Source organism: Condylura cristata, unplaced genomic scaffold, assembly GCF_000260355.1.
Source record: "Condylura cristata isolate star-nosed mole 26May11 unplaced genomic scaffold, ConCri1.0 scaffold00010, whole genome shotgun sequence".
Classification (NCBI taxonomy): Eukaryota; Metazoa; Chordata; class Mammalia; order Eulipotyphla; family Talpidae; genus Condylura; species Condylura cristata.
This window is the reverse complement of record NW_004567111.1, coordinates 19,774,879-19,795,506: the sequence shown is the minus strand read 5'-3', so window position 1 is coordinate 19,795,506 and position 20,628 is coordinate 19,774,879. Positions and strand designations below refer to the sequence as shown.

The window sequence follows — 20,628 nt, the reverse complement described above, 5'->3', positions numbered from 1 at the left end:
TCTGTCTCTGGTGAAGCCTCTCACCACCCCAAGCCTCTGGCCTGTACCCCAGTTCTGTATGCACAAATAAATCTTTAAAAAAAAAAATATTTTTACTTTGAAATAACTCTTTTAAATTTTATATAACATTCCCATAAACCACTCACTTAGATTTCTGGGATTGAGTTAATATTTCTGAACCACTTTGAACTATATAGCACACATTAGTCCCCGTTATTCTTCAGTACTTCTGGATATGTCTCCTCAAAATAAGTAAATACACTTTATAATTTCAGGATGTATCAGATGTGCCTGTCTCCTGTTTTACTTTCTGTACTTCAACATTGTATTTGATCATTTCTCTAAGGAACTTGGTTTCTTTTATTAGAAAAAGTTCATTAGAACCAATATCTGGGTGGTAGATGTGCTCATTTGCTTTAAAGATATCATTTCTTTTAGGCTTTTTCAGGACACAGCTGGGAAATATTTGTATGTGTTATGTAAATGTACTCATACACGTACATATTGAATATGGATATGTACACATGTGATTTTATCTCTCCACTTGATCTCTATATTTAAAAAGCAATGTTTACATCAACACTTCTAATTCGAACCTAACACTCTACAATTTATCGTGTTGTCCATATTCAGAACACCCTTTTCTGAATTTCAGCAATCTGATTATCTTTGGTGTTATTTTCTTACTTCCCCATTTCCCATGTTTGTAAACAAGTTCATGACCACCCCTAGCCAGGCTCAAGTTCAGTGTCTGGCAAACTGCTCCTTGCCCCCTCCTGGCACCCTGGCCCAGGGAGAGCATAAAGGCTTTCCAGAGTGGGCAACTTCTTGCTAGTATCATGTGAACTCTAGCCCTCTTCTCTCCTGGAACTCTGTTGTCTTTCTCCCCCATCTCCTCCTGGTGAATCTTGTCTGGGTTCTCCTTCCTGCATTACCAAAAAGCTGGTATTGTTGCTTAGTTAACCTCCACCTCTGAGCTACCTGTTTCCAATGTCTAAAAACAACTGTTACAGATATTTTGTCCAGGTCTTTAGTTGTTTCCAGTAAGATGCCTAGTCAAATACCAGTTATTACTTTCTGGCTGGAGGGGAAGGTTGCCTACATATTACTTGAATAATATGTGAAAATAAAGGCTTAGCTTTCCTTTTGTCACCCTCTTTTCTTCTCCTCCCCCCAATCCCAAAATATATACCATTTTCCCCCTATTCTTCCAGTGTCATTGTAGTTGTTGTTTACCTATGACCACAGAAACATCCATGGCTGAACCATGGATGTCCTTTCTAACTTTTATTTCTTCAGAGTTCATTGCCCTGTTGCTTTTTGGCTATTATTGTTGCTTTTATTTATTATTTTTTAAAGATTTATTTATTTATTCATACAGAACTGGGATTCAGGCCAGTGGTGCAGGGGCAGTGAGAAGATTCACCAGAGACAGAGTGGGGAGCAGAACAGGCAGAGTGGTGAAGTACACTGCTGAGGGGAGCAGCAGGCGGGTCAGGAGAGGTCTGCTGCGCCATGTGGTCACCTCTGGGGCCAGGGATCAAATTTGCACTGATGCGGCTGCGGCTCGCTGGAGTGCTACACTTTAACCCACTGCCCCACCAGGGAGGGCCCGTCATTTATTTATTTTTTTATTTATTTTGCCATATTTAGCCCTGTGCCTTTTCTAGGCACTTTTCTCTTACTCTGAGCATCTCAATACATGGGAACACATGGCATTCCATTACCCTCATGGAGGAAAGAGCTCTCTCCTGGTATCTTTCCTGCTCCCGTCTGGGCAGGTTGTGCCTGAGGCTTGTGCACACCTGTCACAGTGGATGCCCTCTCCGTTATGTCCTTTGGGTGCATTCCTCTTTTAAAGCACCTGTCCCTGGATGCATGTCTCCTCCATCCCTGGCTTGCTCAGCCATTTTTTCCAGTATTTCCTTAAGTATATTATTTTTTTTTTAAAGATTTATTTATTTGTACATACAGAATTGGGGTGCAGGCCAGAGGCTCAGAGGCAGTGAGAGGCTTCACCAGAGACAGAGTGGGGAGCAGAACAGGCAGATCGACAAAGTACACTGCTGAGGGGAGCAGCGGGCGGGTCAGAGAGGTCTGCTGCGCCATGTGGTCTCCTCCGGGGCAGGTGGGAATTGAACTCATGCGGAAGTGGCTTTAGCTTCTCAGTGCAGTGCTTTAACGCACTGCGCCACCAGGGAGGGCCCTCCTTAAGTATATTCTTAAAAAGAGAAAAGGGAATGGGGCAGTCTACTTTTGACACCTTCAATATCTGGCCTTACAAAGCTTGAGTGTATCAGAATTCTAGAATAGGAAATAATTTCCTTTATAAAATGGCATTATTCTATCACAAGTTAGCTTAGGTGAGTGGCCATTTAGAAGTCTGGAGTTATGATGGCTCCTGGTTCTTTGTATGTGACCTGTTCCATTTAACTACAAAATTTTAGGATTTTTTTTTTCCAATTCAAAATGGCCTGATATTTTGTGATATGGTATCCTTCTTAGGTCTTTTTTTTACAATGAGTTAACTCTTGAATCAATATTTTCAATCTAGAAGATTCTGTCTTTCAATCTAAGAAATTTTCTTCCTTTTAATTTCTTTTTTGTTTCCCTTAATTATTGATTTCTGGAATGCCTATCAATCAGATTTTTGAGCTCCTTTTCTCCTATTTTTCATTTCTATCTCTTGTTACAACCTCTGGGATTTTTCTTTAACCCTATATTCAAACCCATGTCAAGTTTCTAAATTCTATTATATTTTTAGTTTTTAAGAACTCTGTTCTCCAAATTTTTATAGCATTTTTAAATTGTTATTTTTTTATTGAAGTATAGCTCTTTTTAGGTATAGCATTGTGTTCTTTTTCCACTATGCATTATTTTATCTTTGTGAGACTAGTAACACCTTTCCTTAAAAGAAGGTTTTCATGGGCCCTCCCTGGTAGTGCAGTGGGTTAAAGCACAGCACTGAGACGCTAAAGCCACTTCTGCATGAGTTCGATCCCCGCTTGCCCTAGAGGAGATCCACATGGCGAGGCAGACCTCTCCTGACCCGCCCGCTGCTCCCCTCAACAGTGCACTTTGTCGATCTGCCTGTTCTGTACCCCACTCTGTCTCTGGTGAATCCTCTCACCCTCTGTATCTCTGGCCTGTACCCCAGTTCCATATGAATAAATAAATAAACCTTTTTTTTTTTTAAAAAAAAAAAGCATTTTTTAAAGATTTGTTTAAGATTTGTTTTATTTATTTCTGCATATAAGAAATGGGGTGTAGGCCAGAGGTGGGGGGGGGTGAGAAGATTCACCAGAGTCAGAGTGGGGAGCAGAACAGGCAGATTTACTAAGTAGACTGCCGAGGGGAGCAGAGGGCGAGGCAGGAGAGGTCAGCTGTACCGTGTGGGTCACCTTCCTGGCAGGGGATCGAACTCAGTGCTGCAGTGGCTGTGGATAGCTTGATAGCCTGAGACTTAACCCTTTGTATACCTAGAAAGGTCCTCTAATTTCTGTTTTTTAAGCTCCATGGTACAGGCTGTCCTCAAATATCTGGTAATATTTTACTCTGGATTTAGTCTACCAAAAAGCATTTTGTTTGTGTTGTGGTATTTGTGGTGTCTCTTGGAGTCTTGTCCTCAAACTGTCTAAAAGGCATTTTCTGAATAAGCTGGTTAGTCACTGCCAAAGGAACAACATGCCCTCTTCCTCCGTGTACAGAATACAAGTGGTGCATTTAATCCAGGGATGCAGGGTTGTGTGACCATACGCAAGGTGTAGCTTTTCCTCGCCTCTCTTAGAAGGTGCATATATGAGAGTTCCTGAGCCTCATAGAGTTTTCTGGGTGTGCATTGACTTAAATTGAACCCAAAGCTGCTGGGAAATAGCAATTTTGTGGTAGCTGTGGTCGGAACAGTGGCAGCATTCAGATTTTGTCTTGGCAAGGTTTTTCTGTGAAGGGCCAGGTACTAAATATTCTACATTTTGTGGGCTACCTGCTTTTGTAGCATTCCTCTCCCTCTTCTTTTCTCCTCCATCTTTTCCCTCCTCTCTTCCTTTTCTTTTTCCTTTCTCATTTTTAAAATCATAAAAAACATTCTTAACTTAAAAGCCAGGGTGGATTTGACTGACAACTGTAATTAGCCTATCTCTGTATTAGAATAGCAATAAAATCATAACTAATCTTTATTCTAAATTCTTTCTATAACAAAATAGTATACATTTCATTTTGTGTATATTGTTTTGACATTTCAAGATTGTTAAATAATCTTAGCCTATTATAACATTGTGTGAAATTAATACATTGTTAAACAACAGCAGCCTATAAAGCAAAATCATTCAGAGTTTATTAGTTCACCAGAAAATATATGTTAATTTAGAATTTGGTTAAGAAGGGACTCTGCATTGTTTATTTAAATGTTTTGCTTTTATTTAGAAATTGAAAGATAAAACAATATAAAACAGTACAGCACATTAATAGTCTCTTGTGAATGTAGATGAAATAAACTATTGGGGAATAAGGTTTTCCACAAAAGGCTATTATTACATGTATCATGATAGGTTATTGAGGTACATATCTCGCAGTTTAGAACAATTATATAAATTCATAAAAATGTGAATAGCTGAGTGTTCTCTTATAAATAGAAAATTATTTCTTTTATGGTTTTTACGAGCTTTAGGAATTATGTCCCAAACACATTAATTTATTATTTGGAATATCTCAATGTTAGCATAAAAGTGAGTATCATCAATTTTGATGATGTAACTCACATCAGTTTACATGGAGACATTTAGAGAATAATTTTCACTCATAATTTTCTTATCAGTTCAGGTCTGTCACTGTGTGTGTGTGTGTGTGTGTGTGTGTAACTCATACTTTTTATTATGCTTAGAAGCTATGGCATTAATACAAAGGGTTGTGTTTTGTGGAATGAACTTGATAAAATATGACTTAAAAGACATCAGGGATTATAGATTGGATATAGACCAAAACATTAGTTAATTCCAGGTTAGTGTGAGTTTGTAAAACTCAGGACATTTTCATTTTCTCCATAGTAATGGGAAAGTATTTATAATCACAAGGCGATTATAGTTGTGGCTAATTTCTGTTTCTACAATTAGTAGTGGGGACAATTAAATCTTACAGTGACTGTTCCTTCCTTTGATATAAACATCTCAGTCTTAGTTATGAGCCCTCTGATTTTAGCTATTAAAGTGAAGAAAGATATTTTTCATAAGTCTCGGTAAAAACTGGGGTCCTAACATTAAAAGCTGCATCTTGCTAGTTTTGTATGCTCTTTTTAGAAAATTAAAGACAATATTTATTTTGAATACTGTATATGAAAACAATTTTAGACTTTCAAACATGGAAACAAGGGTCTAGTGATTTACACTTAAAAAATATTGGTAGATAGCACATCTAGTATATTGTTTTAGGATATATTCTTTTAAGTACCTTTTACCTTTTCTTACCTCACTGTGGAAAGAGGAAAATGGAAGTTGAGAGTGCATTATCCAGTATTAACAATGAAGCATTCATCTGTTTGTCTGCTTTCCACAGATGGACGGAAACCATTTCCAATTAACCATGGGGAAACTAGTGATGATACTTTATTAGAGGTAACAATGAACCTTTTGGGCCCACTTTAAGTATTATTAATGTTCTTGTTATCTTTAAAACTTCTTTAAAGGTCACTCGTGCAACACTTCCTTTGCATCTAGATGCTTCTTTGTCCTTGCTATTAAAAAAAAAAAATCAAAAAGAAGAACTTGAATTACAAAAGTCCCTGGATTCATGTTAAAAATCCTTAGCAAATAAAGAGGTACCTCGAACTCTTTATTAGTGTGAATAAGCAGTAAATCTGACAAAGACAAGTAGTACTGAAGAGTTCACATCATAGCCCATATTTCATTGAATCCAAGATACCATCATTTGTGTCTTGCTTCTGATTATGAACAAACAATATTTTATTTATCTCAGGTTAAAAGTTTCCTAAAAGCATTTTAAGGAAGAACATGTATGGTCCCTTATTCCGTTGTACTAAGCAAATTATATCAACCATTCATTCTTATGATCTTACTTGTTATTTTTCATTTGAAAGGAGTCTTTGGGATAAAAGTAGTTGGGAAAAAATAGATAAAAGGAGTTGGGAAAATATGAAATACATGTTGTCATTTGTAAGTAAAAGACATGCCTATCAAGTGAAAAATTGTACTTTTCTTCCCCTCCAGGATGCCATAGAAGTTTGCAAGAAGTTTATGGAACGTGACCCTGATGAATTAAGATTTAATGCGATTGCTCTTTCTGCAGCATAGCTTGTCAATAATGGAAACACCAAATACTGTATTATTTGCAACAAAAATTAAATTTCTGCTGCCATACACTAATGCAAAACTTTTGATATTTTCATTAACTTGACTGATTAAACTTTATGTGAATTAAACTTTGACTTAATTTGTTTCCTACTTTTTTTTTGCCTCCAATTAAAACTGCAGTTCTTTTTTTTCCCTTTGTTGTGGAGGAGTTACCTTGTTTGATGACTAGCAATAGCTTTCTTCTCTTTAAATTTCATGGGATACCATGTATTTTGGTACAGACACTATTGCTATCTGCATAATATGAATATTATCTTTTATAGGTACCAGTATTTGTTGAACATCTACTTGTAATGAGCTGGACATTGTTCTAGGTGCTAGAATGTAACAGTGAACAGTGCTGGAATGTAACAGTGAACACTATCGACAGGTCCATAGTCATGGAGCTTATGTTCTTGCTTGGAAGAGATGGATACCAAGCACATTAATTAGATACATACCTATGATGAATGTTATGCAGAAAATTAAAGTAGGATTTGTGTTCGAGAGTGACTTGGTGGATACTTTTGTGATCAGATACCTCTATGAGGGCTAACTTTAACATCTGAATACCAAAAGTAGGCAATCAGAAAGGTGGAGGGAAGAGTAGAAGAAATAACTAGTGCAGAGTCCTTAAAGTGAGAAAAATCTCCATACTTTGAGGACCAGAAGGATGTTTCATCTGATGGAATATATGGGACAAATAGCAAGAGATGACATCAGAGAAGGATGGGGTGGGCTTAGTGATACAGGAATACAGAAACGGCATTTGGGTTTATTGCAGGTGTGATGGTAAGTTATGGGAAGGGTTTAAACAGAAGAGTGACTTGATCTTGATTTATAACAATCACTGACTACTCTGTGGATAATATGGGGAAGGACTGAAAGAACAAACATAGACTTGACGAGTCCACTACATTAATTCAGCAAGAAATGGTGAGGGCTAGGTCTTAAAAGTGGTAGTAATTTACATAAAATAATGTGAATTTGGGGTATTTTGAAGGAAGGGCTTCAAGTCGCAATGGAAAGGAGAAAGGATATTTGTAAGAAGCAGGTCAAAACAAGGTTGGTGTGAGTAAATCCTAGGTCTTTTTGGGAGGGTGTCAGATAAACAGGTTAGTACATTTGAAAACTCATGGAACTGTACATTTAATATCTAATTTCACTGACAAACATTGTACCTCAAAAAAAGCAAAAACAGTTTAGTTGGGTAATGGCAGTTAAGAGACTAAATTGGTCCAGAACATCATCATGGGCCAAGAATTATATTTAAATATAAGACAGGAATGTTTATGATCTCCATGTATTTAACCCATACTATTTTCCACATTCCTTTGTGACAAAAACAAGTTATCTGCACTCTGGTTTTAAGACATAAAATATATTTAATTATGTATAACACTTAAACATTTGCTTTAAATTAATTCCATCTTAAATTTGTGTGCGGGACTTACTAGGTAGAGCTGTGAACAACACACATCCTGTTTCATTTAATGAAAATAATACAGTAGAAGAAATATTTTAGCCACTAAAATACTATATATACTACTATATATAGTGTTCTACTATATATAGCTTTCTACCACTATAGCTTTCAAAAGTGGCATCTATCTGTTCCTGTGTTGCCGTTTATAAGAAAATTTGAAAGAGGCATATTTTCACCACTTTTTAAAAAGTATTTATAGAAACATTTAGGGAATATTTACACAGGCTATAGATACATGTTGTCTATGTACATGTACATATATACATACATACATACATACATATGCATGTATATATGTGTACACTCACATACATATCCATACCTTGAATAGGTAAATAACTGGTTTTGTTTCTCTGTGTATTATTTAAGTCCTTTACTGAAGTTGAAATAAAGCCACTCTGAAAAGTGTGTAGGAGGTGTTTTTTAGAATTAATTTAGGGTCTTTACACACAAAAGTTAATAGTTCAATTTTTTTTTTTAAGGATTATCTGGTCAGATTTTAAAATGAAGTTCCTTGTGCTGTCAACAAGTCACTGCTACTAGAAATCAAGTGCTGAGTTATCTGGAAGCTGACACTAATTTTGTCATTTTCTTTGCTGCTTTTGATTTCAAAATTTGACCTCTTCGGTGCATAAACTATTGTGATGTAGAAAATTCAGCATTTTGGAGGACACATTTTATTGGTGCCAAAGGTGCCAGTAGATCAGACCAATCCAACTCTTCTTAGTTTCATGTTTATTTGTCTTGCTTTGCTTTTGAATAAAATTTACTTTAAATCTTTTTCTTGACTTCTTTGTTTAGGATAGCGATTCTGAGCCTGTCTGCTGCTTCTATCTACTTGATAGATGAGAGAACCCCATTATCAAATTTCATAGCCCACACCTAGATGTTACAGACAATAATGACTAATTAGGTTTACAGGCATTGATGTACAATCCTATATTGAAAGCTATTTTGCAAAATGTGTCACTTAAAATAATTTAAAAGGCTTTAAATATTAATGAACTTGTAATTTATAAGACAGATGAGTATAAATTGAATTATTTACAATAAAAGTCACATGGTCAAAATTCCAAAATTATATGTGTGACATGTTTTTATTGATTCAAAACTGTTCTTTACTCGTATGTAAACTAATTGGGATTTAATTTAAGTAACAGCTGTTCTCAATGAGTGTCTTCTAAGAGGCAAAGGAGAAGATTTCTGTGTCACAACAGGTTCTATGATGAAAATTAGTGGCTTGAGATTTTATTTGTGTTCAAAACATGAGAGACTTGAAGCACATGCAAAGATTATAAATTAGACTATTCTTTAAAAATGTCATGAAACCTGTGTGCTGAAAAGTTGCCTTCCTAACCAAGGGAGTGTTTACCTGTGAACAAGATAACAAAAGGTTGCATTTGCATTTTCCTTTAGGACCAGACAGTAGAAAGTTGTTTTTCTTTATTCTGTTTTGGAGACTGAGGCTAGAAGTTCCTCCTGCTCCATCACTACATAAGTATATACACTTGGTAGTAGTATATATAGTAGTATATATAGTTAATGGAAAGGCTACATTGTTCATATTTTTGGCCCCTGAGACCAAAGCATGCTATCTCATGGCCTGGATATAATTAAGAGAGACATTCCTAGGAGGAATTGGTCTCTTTTATAAACAAAATGCAAATGCCTTACATATTTCTGTATTTTAATGTGATAAAAATATTTCCCTGATTGCCATATACTGGTATGGTTTACTAATCAGATACATGCAGGATATTCAAAATAAGAGCACAACAGTTCTGATTTTTATTTGAAGAATTTTTGGAAATATAGTTTATGGACAAAATGAACACAGTAAAAATGTTTAAAGCCAATATTCACCTTACTATTTTATTAGTTGTTACCTGGCTCTTTACCATTTTTAGAAGAGAAGAGCATGAGCCTCATTTGCTACAGTATTCCCGTGAAGACTTAAGTTTATCAGGGCAAGTGACCATCTATGGTTTCCTTACTGTGGACTGGAGAAAGTGATTTCTTTAGGAGGGAAGAAATGTTTGGGCCAATTCATAGCCCTTTAATATTAATTCTCTGGTTGATTGCCATGTGAATGTAAAACCAGCTAACTTGGTTTTAAAATGGAATTTGATTGTTGTTAAACTTTGCAGTTTCAAAAGCTCCTTAACACTTAATCATTGACTATCCCTGATAACTTTTACAGGAGACTTAGCTATCTATTATGTAAATATAAGAGATGAAAAGTCTCATCACATTTAAAAGTCTAATACATAATAACAGATAACAGTTTTATTAAAATAACTTTTGATTAAAAAGTGAGTAGCATTGTTTTACATTTTTAAAAAAGATTTATTATTTATTTGTGCATACAGAACTGGGATACAGGCCAGAAACGCAGGGGCAGTGAGAGGATTCACCAGAGACAGAGTGGGGAGCAGAACAGGCAGATGGATGAAGTACACTGCTGAGGGGAGCAGTGGGTGGGTCAGAAGCAGTCTGCCAAGCCAAGTGGTCACCTCCAGGGCTGGTGATTCTTGAACTCATACTGAAGTGGCTTTAGCTTCTTAGTGCTGTGCTTTATTTAACCCGCTGAGCCACCAGGGAGGGCCCCATTGTTTTACATTTTAAATATCTCTTCAGTGCCTTTCATAGCAGCTGAATAGTCCTTTCCAATGTCAATGAAAAGTGCTCACTGGAATTAACAATATAGAGAGACAGTGGTGATCTATGTGGAAACAATTTTAGAGGTAGTCATTTGAAAATAAGGACTGTGTCTCTTGCACACTATTAATCCTCAGAGCAGTTCCTGGTGAATATTCAGTAGGGGTTAGAACTGTAATGGGATGAGAAGTGAACAGGAGGTGAAGGTATGGATTTAAAGAGTACAGGCACACTCTTCAAGGCACTCAGTAGAAAAGAGAAGAAATGAAGTTATAACTGGGCAGGGGAGCAAGGGAAGACTTTTAAATGGATGTTTCTATATGAAAAAAAGAGAAAAAAGCAAGACATTGAAAACACAGAGGAAATAATGGGATGACTGAGGGATGTAAGGTGGCCTAAGAATTGTATCATCTTGCAGGCATTTCAAGCTTTAATGACCATATGAAGGCCAGACCTTGTTGAAATTCACGTTCTGATTTAGCTGGTGGGCTGCGAGCCCAAGACCTCATTTCCAACTGCCCCCAGAATTATGGGCTGAGGACCTTGCTTTGGAGGAGATTCTAGAACCTACATGAAGTGGTAAAACTTGGACAGGGCATAGATACACCTTTGAAAATCCTGACTGATGGAACTTTTTGAGAGATATTTTCCCCCCAATATTACAATCACTACCCTTACCCACAGATGGCTACTTTATGAAAATTGCTTCACTAGAAACTTCTGGCCTTGATAATACAGAATTTCAGTGTTTTAAGAATACTCACAAGCAGAATACTAAAGTTATGGCATAAAATGTAATGGTTCTGCCAAAAATATAAAGACAGACAGGATTGCTAACAATTATCTGAATGTCGAACAGAGACTTTGGTGTTAGACCTAATTTGTCCGATGGTTCTGATTGTGAAGGGGTCTTGAACAAACTACTGACACCTTAAGTAAAAGTAACCATACTTCTGAAGGTTCTTTGGGAGAATTATAAATCAAGAATCACCCAAGAGGGCAATAAGCTGTAATGAAAGTAATTTAAAAGTTTGTTTCATGAATCATCAAATTCGCCTAATTGTCAAAAGAATTAAATAAGATGATGGAATGAATAAATCACATTTCACTTTCACATACAAGGTAACTGCATATTTCTTCTGTAACTCAGAAATGGATTTTAACTATAAAAAAATCTTGAAATAGCTGAAGTTTGCAGACATGCAATTTAGCAAGGATGATTGGAATTTTTGTCTTTCCTGTAATAATACTATACAGAACCATACTGCTCATTAGGAAAACATTTTTATCTGTATCATTTTCTCTTGGGGGCCAGTAAAACTGTTTTTCTTCTTGGTAGCTATGTTTACAGAATCTAAATCACCGCAAGCAATTATTTCAGCATTTCAACTTATTATTACTCTTCATGCTTCATTTGGAGCTATTTGAATTTTAATGAATTTCAGTACAGTACTGGTAGAGTGATAAGACAAGTTCAGATAAGTTCAGTATATGGTTCTGGTGTCAGCTTATTTTAATCTTATAGACAATCGCTATAAAGAAAATTAGAATATACAATGTTTCTGCTTTTTACAGTTGGACTTCCTTTGCTGAGACCAGACCTCTGAGCCCTGGAAATTTGGTGACAACAAATCAAGTTTCTCAGCCTGGATATGTGTGGGCTGAGGGTAACTCATGGAGGGAGTTGGCAGCACAATAGGTAACAATCCTTTGCTTCCGTACTGTACTCTGAAAGTACTTGGCAGAGTGGCTCCTCTTGGCTTTCTCCAGGAACACATGCGGATGGAAAGAGGGGGTCAGTGAGAGGTGAAGAAGTAAATACTGCCACTGAGATAGTCATGTTTGTTCTCTGCCCCCAGGCATATTTAATCTGAACCTTTATTGTCAGGAACCACAATAAGGCAAATATTTAGCTCTTATCAATTTTATAATCATAGTTGATCTCGTGCACTGGTACACTATGCTTGAAATGGTGGGAGATGTTAAATTAATAAGGCATGTTTTAGTTTATAAGGTGCTTTCACTTCAAAATTTAAAAACATGCAGAAATGCAACCCACTTGTCAAAGCCAGTTCTTGTTCTGGTTTGTGGACCTAGAATTATTAAGATCTCATGGGACTCTGCCTTGAAGTTTTTTTCTCATTCTTTTCCTAAAACATGTAATTGTCTGTAAGTACTACTTTTATAATTCATGTTCCTTCTTTGATCATGCCTTTAAGAATTGTAAGGTCAGGGCTCCTCCCCGGTGGCACAATGGGTTAAAGCGCAGCTCTATACAGCTATCTGCAGACACTGCAGCACCAGGGAGGTGACCCACATAGTGTGGGGGGCCTCTCCGGACCTGCCTGCTGCTCCCCTCAGCAATGTATTTCAGTGGACCTGCCTGTTCTGCTCCCCACTCTGTCTCTGATGGATCCTCTCATCCCTTACCCTGCACCTCTGGTCCATACCTCAGTTCTTATGCATAAATAAATGAATAAATCTTTTTTTAAAACAAAAAAGAATTACTTGGGGAGCTTCTTTTAAAGTGACCAAACTCAAAATGGAAACTCATGGTGGGTGTTGTGCTAATATATGACATACCTTAACCTAACAGTAGATCTACTCCACAAAATGGCAATAAACATAAAAGACACTAATGCTTGACTCTGAAAAAATCACTAAGCATAATTTATATTCTGTTGTATTGGCGGAGTATGTTCGGATCTAATTAAAAACAGATCTGAAAGTTAATGACTCTTGTTCTTTTGATTGAGCATACAATAAATGAACTCTAATCATCAGGGTTAATGCTGAAAGCACTTGCTTAGCAAATTTTTTTTCTGGCATAAAATAGTACTGTAAAAATTATTTTGCTGTACAAATTAGAATGTAGGATTATTATTATTTTGCAATTTTGAAAATGGTATGCACTTTTTTTAGCTTGATCATGTTTTATTTTATTTTATATATACAGATATATTTTACATCATTCTTCATTTGTATATTTTCATCTCAGTTGTAATCCCATGGATTATGCACTTCCTACAAACCACTAGAGAGAAAAGTAGCCTTAAACATCTCTAAAATTTGAGCTTAAAATATTCTTAACATTTTATTAGGTACAAATTTGTGTTTGACACTTTTTGAATTAGACTTTATGTAACCCTGATAACTAACACAGTGCCTTTAATATTCAGTAAATATGTATTGGTGCTGAATAAGTATTTAGTATTTAATTTTTATTTTTTCTCCATGCTGATGTGTGAACTTTCCTACTCGTGAAATTTTACATAGGTATAAATTTGAAGATTAAAAGAAATTCTGGAAGGGCTATTCCTAATAAGGTAAAAGTTTTCTGCAATTTCTAAATAAGAACCACTTTTAATAATTGAATTGGTCACTGTATTTTAGGTGTTATTAAGCATAATATTTTTCTTTCAAAATTATGAGAATCTTCATTATTGAAGCTTACCAATTTGTAAGATATGTAAATACAAATATAAATAAACTAAAGGAAGAAAAAAAATTGAAAATTTGGCCATGGTGTAATTAAGAATAAACTTTTGGAAAGTGAAATTATGGGTAAATAGCAATTTTCTTAGTCCATCCCACAACTAGGAGAATAAAGTGAGTTCATAAATGCAGATAATACCCAAGTGTCTCTTGGGCATTCCTAAATCTTTGACCTTTTAGAATTTATTTTTAAAGAGAATGCCTACAATAACCTCCCAGGCTTCCCCAGACACCCCCAAGAAGCATCCACATCTCCGGCCATTTCTGGTTCACTGAATTCTTAACTTCTCTTTCAGTCTCTCCTCTATTGTAGATAGTGGCCCTTCCCAGCTAACACTTGGTTCATGCTGGACATAAAGAGACCCTCCCAAATGCCACTAACGTGAACTTTAATCACTTTACTTCAGATCTCCACACTTCAGGAGAGAATTATAACACAGCAATGTCCACACTTCTTTATAGCCTTTAACTATAAACATTTTAATATATGTAGATGCATATATCCTAATATATTTTATTTATTATATTTGATAAAAGCTATGTATTATATATGTATATAATTTTACATAATATATATACTGTAAATAAAATAGATTTTTTGAATCTAAGGCAAAAAAAGCTAAACCTTTTATAGATACTATTTGTCTCCTAAGACTTCCTGCCTGCCACCAAGCTTCATTCTGTTTTATTTGAAGAGAACATCATTCAAAATATTTCACAGGGCCACCATCCATGCTACTTTAAGAATATTCTACTTACAACCCACAGGAAATGGTTTCATTCTAAGACTCCTGAGACCTTCCTGACACAGCTCGCACGCAGGAGCATACTCACCCCGTCTGACCTGTGTGAGGTGACACAGACACAGGAGAACAACACAGTTGCATCTGACTGCAAAAACGTCTACTTTGGGGGTTCTGGGCCACTCAACGAACAGGAACTTTCTTATTCTTGCTGATGTCTTTCGGTCTCCTCTTGTGTCTTCACACACAAGATCTCCCAAGGCCAGACACTTATGCTCCAGTATCAGTCTACGGCCATGATAATGGACCAGGGAGGGAAGAAAGAGGGAGAAGGGACAGTTCTCCAAAGTCACTATGTCTTGCAAAAATGCTTCAGGTCCATGGTAAACAGCTGTTTCTGTTTTACACTGCAGGGTGTCAGGTCTTTCCTCCCCATATTCTTCTCATTACCTAGACAATGACTATCTCTGCAAAACTAAAATGGAACCCAGTACAGTGCACTTCATTAAATGACAGAACCATAGCCCTAATCACTACCTTTAAAAATTCAAAGTTGCAGTAGAAGAAAATATGTACCTGTGTATAATCTGGAGGTAGATGTGTGTGTGTGTGTGTGTGTGTGCAGTCCTGATGCATATCAAAGATGTAGGCAGGTTTTCTTCCCTAATTGTCTTAGTAAGCAGAAATGGAGCAATAGATGACTTCTCTCTTTGTCCCGTGAAAACCCCAGTGTCATGGATTTTGAAAATATTTCACTTACATGATGTTGAAATGGTTTGGCCAGACTCGCCTTTCCATTCACAGACCAAAGAAATTCATAGTTGAATTACCGATGGAGGATTCTTTCTCTAAGAGCTGCTGGGAGACGCTGAGGGTTTACTTTAGCATAATCTGTTTTTGTGCATATTTCTTGTGAACATTCTAACCGGATCCTCATGTTCAAGGAAACCCATCATCTCATTTCATACAGAATTTTCTGACCAAGATTGGCCTTTTCTGTGATTATTTCCAACCCTTAAGGAAGGCCCAGAGCAGTCTCGGGCAGACAGATATTTTTCAGCCAGACTGGAACACTGGAGAACAGAGCAAGGCTTCCTAGAATAGCTATTCTAATGTCTTACACTTTACGAAGGTGAGAGCGAGGCTGTTAGACTGCACTGTAAACTCTCAATGTCCAGACCACTGCTGGCCACAGGCTTAGGACTGCAACTTGCTTCCTTCATTTCTCGGCAAGTCTAGTCTGCAGTTGTGTGTGTTTTTTTTTTTTTTTCCTACTCTGCAGTTTTTGAATCCTCTCTTTTCCTGAAGCTAAGACATTAATACATTGTCGGTATCCACCCAGTATTCACAGAATAGGGAGAATGAAGGGGCTATTTAAAAAACTGTAATTTGAACTTTTGCAAGTTTTCTGTAATGCATTTGCTGTTTCCCCTCTGGGCCTGATTTCAAAATGTAAGCAAAAATGGCTATTATAATTCTAAAACACTGAAAACACAGTAAATATCATCCTACATTTCCCGCCTGTCTTTTTAGTAGAATAATTTGAACAGATAGTCATGTTGTTTTACTTTTCAAGTAAACCTAGTGAGAGAGGTCAGAACTGTATTCCAGCTATTAAAACACAATAAGGAAAATAAATGTTTTAGAGAAATCTGAACTTGTCTATTTTTATCTTTGATTATTGTTACTAAATATATCCGTTTAGGAAGAATACAGTTTATTTTACTCCTTTCACTGGGCTTCAGAAGAGAAGTTTACTAAACACATACCCTCTCTGTCTTCCCCAGAAGCCCCAATAGTTTATTTTAAAGCTAATTCTAGGGTAAGTCCTTTTGATCTTACTGCTATCACATAGAGAATTATAGCGTGGTTTTGCAATTTTGGCTAGAGTGTAGAATCTTAAGAACAAAAAGAGAGGTCTTAGATATTATGTTAAATAATTTGAGCTCATAATAAGAAACTCTTCTACATGTTAGGGAAAAAACAAACAAACAAACAAACAAACAAAACAACAGCCCCTAAGCCCTTAAGATCTTCACAGTAGGGAGAAAATAAGCAACTGCTCTTCAAATTATGGGGTAGGTTCAATGTTTTCAAGGTTATCATCTCAGTCAATCTCTTAGCAAGACGTCTGTGCACACAGTGGGAAGCTGATAAGAACAGAGACTTCTCTGTCCCTTTCCAGTCTGTCACCCAGCCCACTGAAGAGACACATTAACGCTCCTTCCCTTCACCCACTGGGCAAAGTGGTCTTGTTTTCCTTAAAGCAGCACTGAAAACTTCCTCAAGGTTTGTCTGTTTTTTGGGGACTGAAAGAACATGGATTCCCCTTGGATTTTCTTCTTCTGCGTCCTGGCTCATCCACATTCCCCTTCTTATTTTTCCTTTCTTAACTATTATAACTAAGTTTTCTTTCTGACTTCCATTTCAAACATAGGATTGCATCCACTTGTCTGAATTTCATCATGTTGGATATTACGAAAGTAGGTTATAATTAGCTAATTACTACCACTAAAATACATGTTTTTGTGGGTAGAGATGGGATATTCAGGATTTCATTATATATATGTACTTTTTATTTATATGAATGTTTCCAACTTTAGTGAGATGATTTACACGTAACATTAGTATTTGTTTTTCTTTGTATGACATAGTTCATTTACCATAATGTGCTCAAGTTCCATTCATGTTTTCCCAAAAATCAGGATCGTCTTCCTTTTTATGGCTGAATAATGTCATACATTACACACATATAAAATCACATTTTAATTATCTATTCATCTGTTAACTCACATTTTGGTTGTTTCCATGTCTTGACTCTACTAAATTTTTTGGTAGTGACTTTAGAATCTTCTCTATATAAGATCATATCATCTGCAAAAAAAGACAATTTTCATTATATTTAATACAGTTTTGTGATTCTTCTAGGAGTGGTCTTTCCTGTTAGTAATGACATAGATTTAAGAAAAAAGAAATATAGCCATTATTTAGTTGTTGGCCATCTTTGAACTCATAAGAACTGATGTATTTAGCAACCATAACCAACCACAGTGTAAACTTCAATTCTTTTATTAAAAAAAATTTCCACCATACCTCTCTCTTCTTACAATTCTTTTCAGATTCCAAGTCCCTTTTCTCTTACAACATTTGCCCCAGGCATCTTTCAGCCCAGTTCTTTCCTATCATCTCCTTCTGGATAACACCCTTCACCTCTAATTCACACTAACTGCCCTCCAAGACTACCCTACTCACTTGCTTTAAGAAATTTGCGCCAGAGTTCTGCTTCTAGTAAGCAAATAATAACAGTGCTAGTCTTCCCTGTAGAGCAGTGGTTCTCAATTGAAAGCTCTCCCCTAGGGGGACATTTGAAAATATTGGGAAAGAGTTTTCGTTGTCACCTATACAGAAGGGTAGCTAGAATTCAGTGTTTGCAGGTGAGAGATGCTGCGAAACACTGCACAGTGCACAAGACCACCCTCCATAATTAAGAATTATCTGGGCCCTCCCTGGTGGCGCAGCGGGTTAAAGCACAGCACTGAGAAGCTAAAGCCACTTCCGCATGAGTTTGATCCCCGTCTGCACCGGAGGAGACCACATGGAACGGCAGACCTCTCCTGAACCCGCCCGCCGCTCCCCTCAGCAGTGTACTTCATCCATCTGCCTGTTCTGCTCCCCACTCTGTCTCTGGTGAATCCTCTCACCCTCCCCATCTCTGGCCTGTACCCCAGTTCTGTACGAATAAATAAATAAATCTTTTAAAAAAAAATTATCTGACCCAAACTGTCAGTAGTACTTCTATTAAGAAACCCTACTGCAGGGCCCTCCCTGGTGGTACAGCAGGTTAAAGTGTAGCACTGCAAAGCTAGTCACAGCTGCTTCAGTGTGAGTTCCATCCCTGGCCAGGGAGGTGACCCACATGGTGTGGTGGATCTTTCCTGTCTTGCCTACTGCTCCCCTCAGCAGTGTACTTTGTCAGTCTGCCTGTTCTGCTCCCCACTCTGTTTCTCGTGAATCCTCTCACTGCCCCGGCACCTCTGGCCTATACCCCAGTTCTGTATGCATAAAATAAATAAACCTTAAAAATGAAAAAGAAACCCTACTGCAAAGAAATGTTTGTATTAGCTGCAATAATCAATGATATAGTTTAATCTGCTACTCTCAATAATTTATTAATTTTGTGCACTGAGTTATGTTTGACACATACACACACACTCCAGTTAGTGAACAATTATTGAACATCAGATAATGTTTCAGGTACTGAGTCAGTAACTCCTAAGGTACTGCTCATGGGTTATGAGGTAAACAGAAAATATATTACCTTACAAAAGGGACTCTGATTACATTTTTAAAAAATCTGAACAATTTGGAATGATCTGTAAAGATTTTATGAAGTAGTCTGAGGGGGGGAAAAAAAAAGACCTGAATTTATCTGCAAGAATAAGAAGGAGTAAGTCAGACAGAGAGGGGGAGAAACACATTTTTCACGAAGGAAAAAAACATGTCAAGAAATGTGGTTAGAGAACCCAAAACCATACAGATGGGAAAGGGCAGTCTCTTTACCAAATAGTGCTGGGAAAGCTGGACAGCTAAATGTGAAAGAATGAAGTTGGGTCACTAACCACATGCACAAAAATAAATTGAAAGTGGATATAAAGACTTAGATATAAGACCTGCAACAATAAGATATATAGAAGAAAAAATTGGTAATATATCTCATGACAGCATCAATAAAGGGAAGTAAAAGCAAAAATAAACAATTGTGATTACCTCAATTTTAAAAGCCTTTAGACAGCAAAAGAAAATACAAGGAGACTAAAAAAGATATTCTACTGAACAGGAGAAAATATTCAACAGTATACTATTGACAAGGGGCTAGTATCTAACATATACAAAAACCATTTAACAAAAAACCCCTAACATTTAATTAATAAATGAACACCAAATCTAAACAGACAATTCACCAAAGAAGACATCCAGAAGGCCAATAGACATATGGAAAGTTGTTCATCATCACTTTTAGTAAGGGAGACATAGGTGAAAAGTACAATGATCTATCACCTCACACCTGAGAGAATGACACATATTAAAGATGGTACAAGTGCTAGAAAGGATGTGAAGAAAGAGGAACCCTATTATACTGTGGGAGTGTAAACTGGTACATCCATTTTGGAAAGACAACTGGATTTACCTTCAAAAATTTAAAAGGAAATACTCTGACCAGCAGTCTTACTCTTGGGTATCTATCTGAAGAACACAAAACTACCAACTCAAAAAATGATATGCTTTACAGTCTATTAGAAGTATTTACAATAGCTAGGGCATGAAAACAACCTAAATGCACTGAGAGAAGACTGGATGAAGATGAGGTATAGCCACACAATGGAATATTATTCCGCCATAAAAAGGCAAAATGTTGCCATTTACGGCAAAATGGAAGGAGTGGCAGGGAATTAGGCATAGTAAAGCAAGTCAAAATGACAAAGACAAATATTGCATAAATACACAGTAATGTTTGAATCAATAAAAACATATTACTTATAAAAACCAGTGGACACTAAAAAATGAAGTGAAACTTTTGAGGTTAAGAAGGAAATGGAGGAGAAAGGGTTCAAGTGGTAAAGGGGTGATAGTGGGAAAAAAAGAATGTGGTTAGAGTTGTGGACTGGAGCCAATCTGGAAGATTCCACCTAGTGTGCTGGCAACCAGTAATGATTCCTGAAGACAAGTGGAGTCCTTGATGGAGGAATTAATTGGGATGGTGTGTTGGTAATATAATAAGACCTATGGCTTTATGACTTAAGGCCATATAATTTCTAACATCTAGCTGGGAGCTAGTGAGGGTCTGACCTAAACTAGTAGCAATAGGGAGGTGGGGGCAATTGGAGAGATACATATAGGACTAGGA

General features: G+C 36.7%; 1 protein-coding gene across 2 annotated transcripts in view; it reads left to right on the top strand.

Moving 5' to 3' along the window:
- The window catches only part of UCHL3 (ubiquitin carboxyl-terminal esterase L3 (ubiquitin thiolesterase)), a 46,349-nt gene extending 39,854 nt beyond the window's left edge, over positions 1 to 6,495 (top strand). The window contains exons 9-10 of one of the 2 annotated variants that reach the window (XM_012723373.1): positions 5,548 to 5,606; positions 6,219 to 6,495. In XM_012723373.1, coding sequence (XP_012578827.1) covers positions 5,548 to 5,606; positions 6,219 to 6,302 — 143 coding nt within the window. In that variant the 3' untranslated portion in view covers positions 6,303 to 6,495. The remainder of the gene's footprint in view (positions 1 to 5,547; positions 5,607 to 6,218) is intronic. The other variant, XM_004680093.1, reaches the window with a different exon arrangement.
- Positions 6,496 to 20,628: the final 14,133 nt, after the last annotated feature.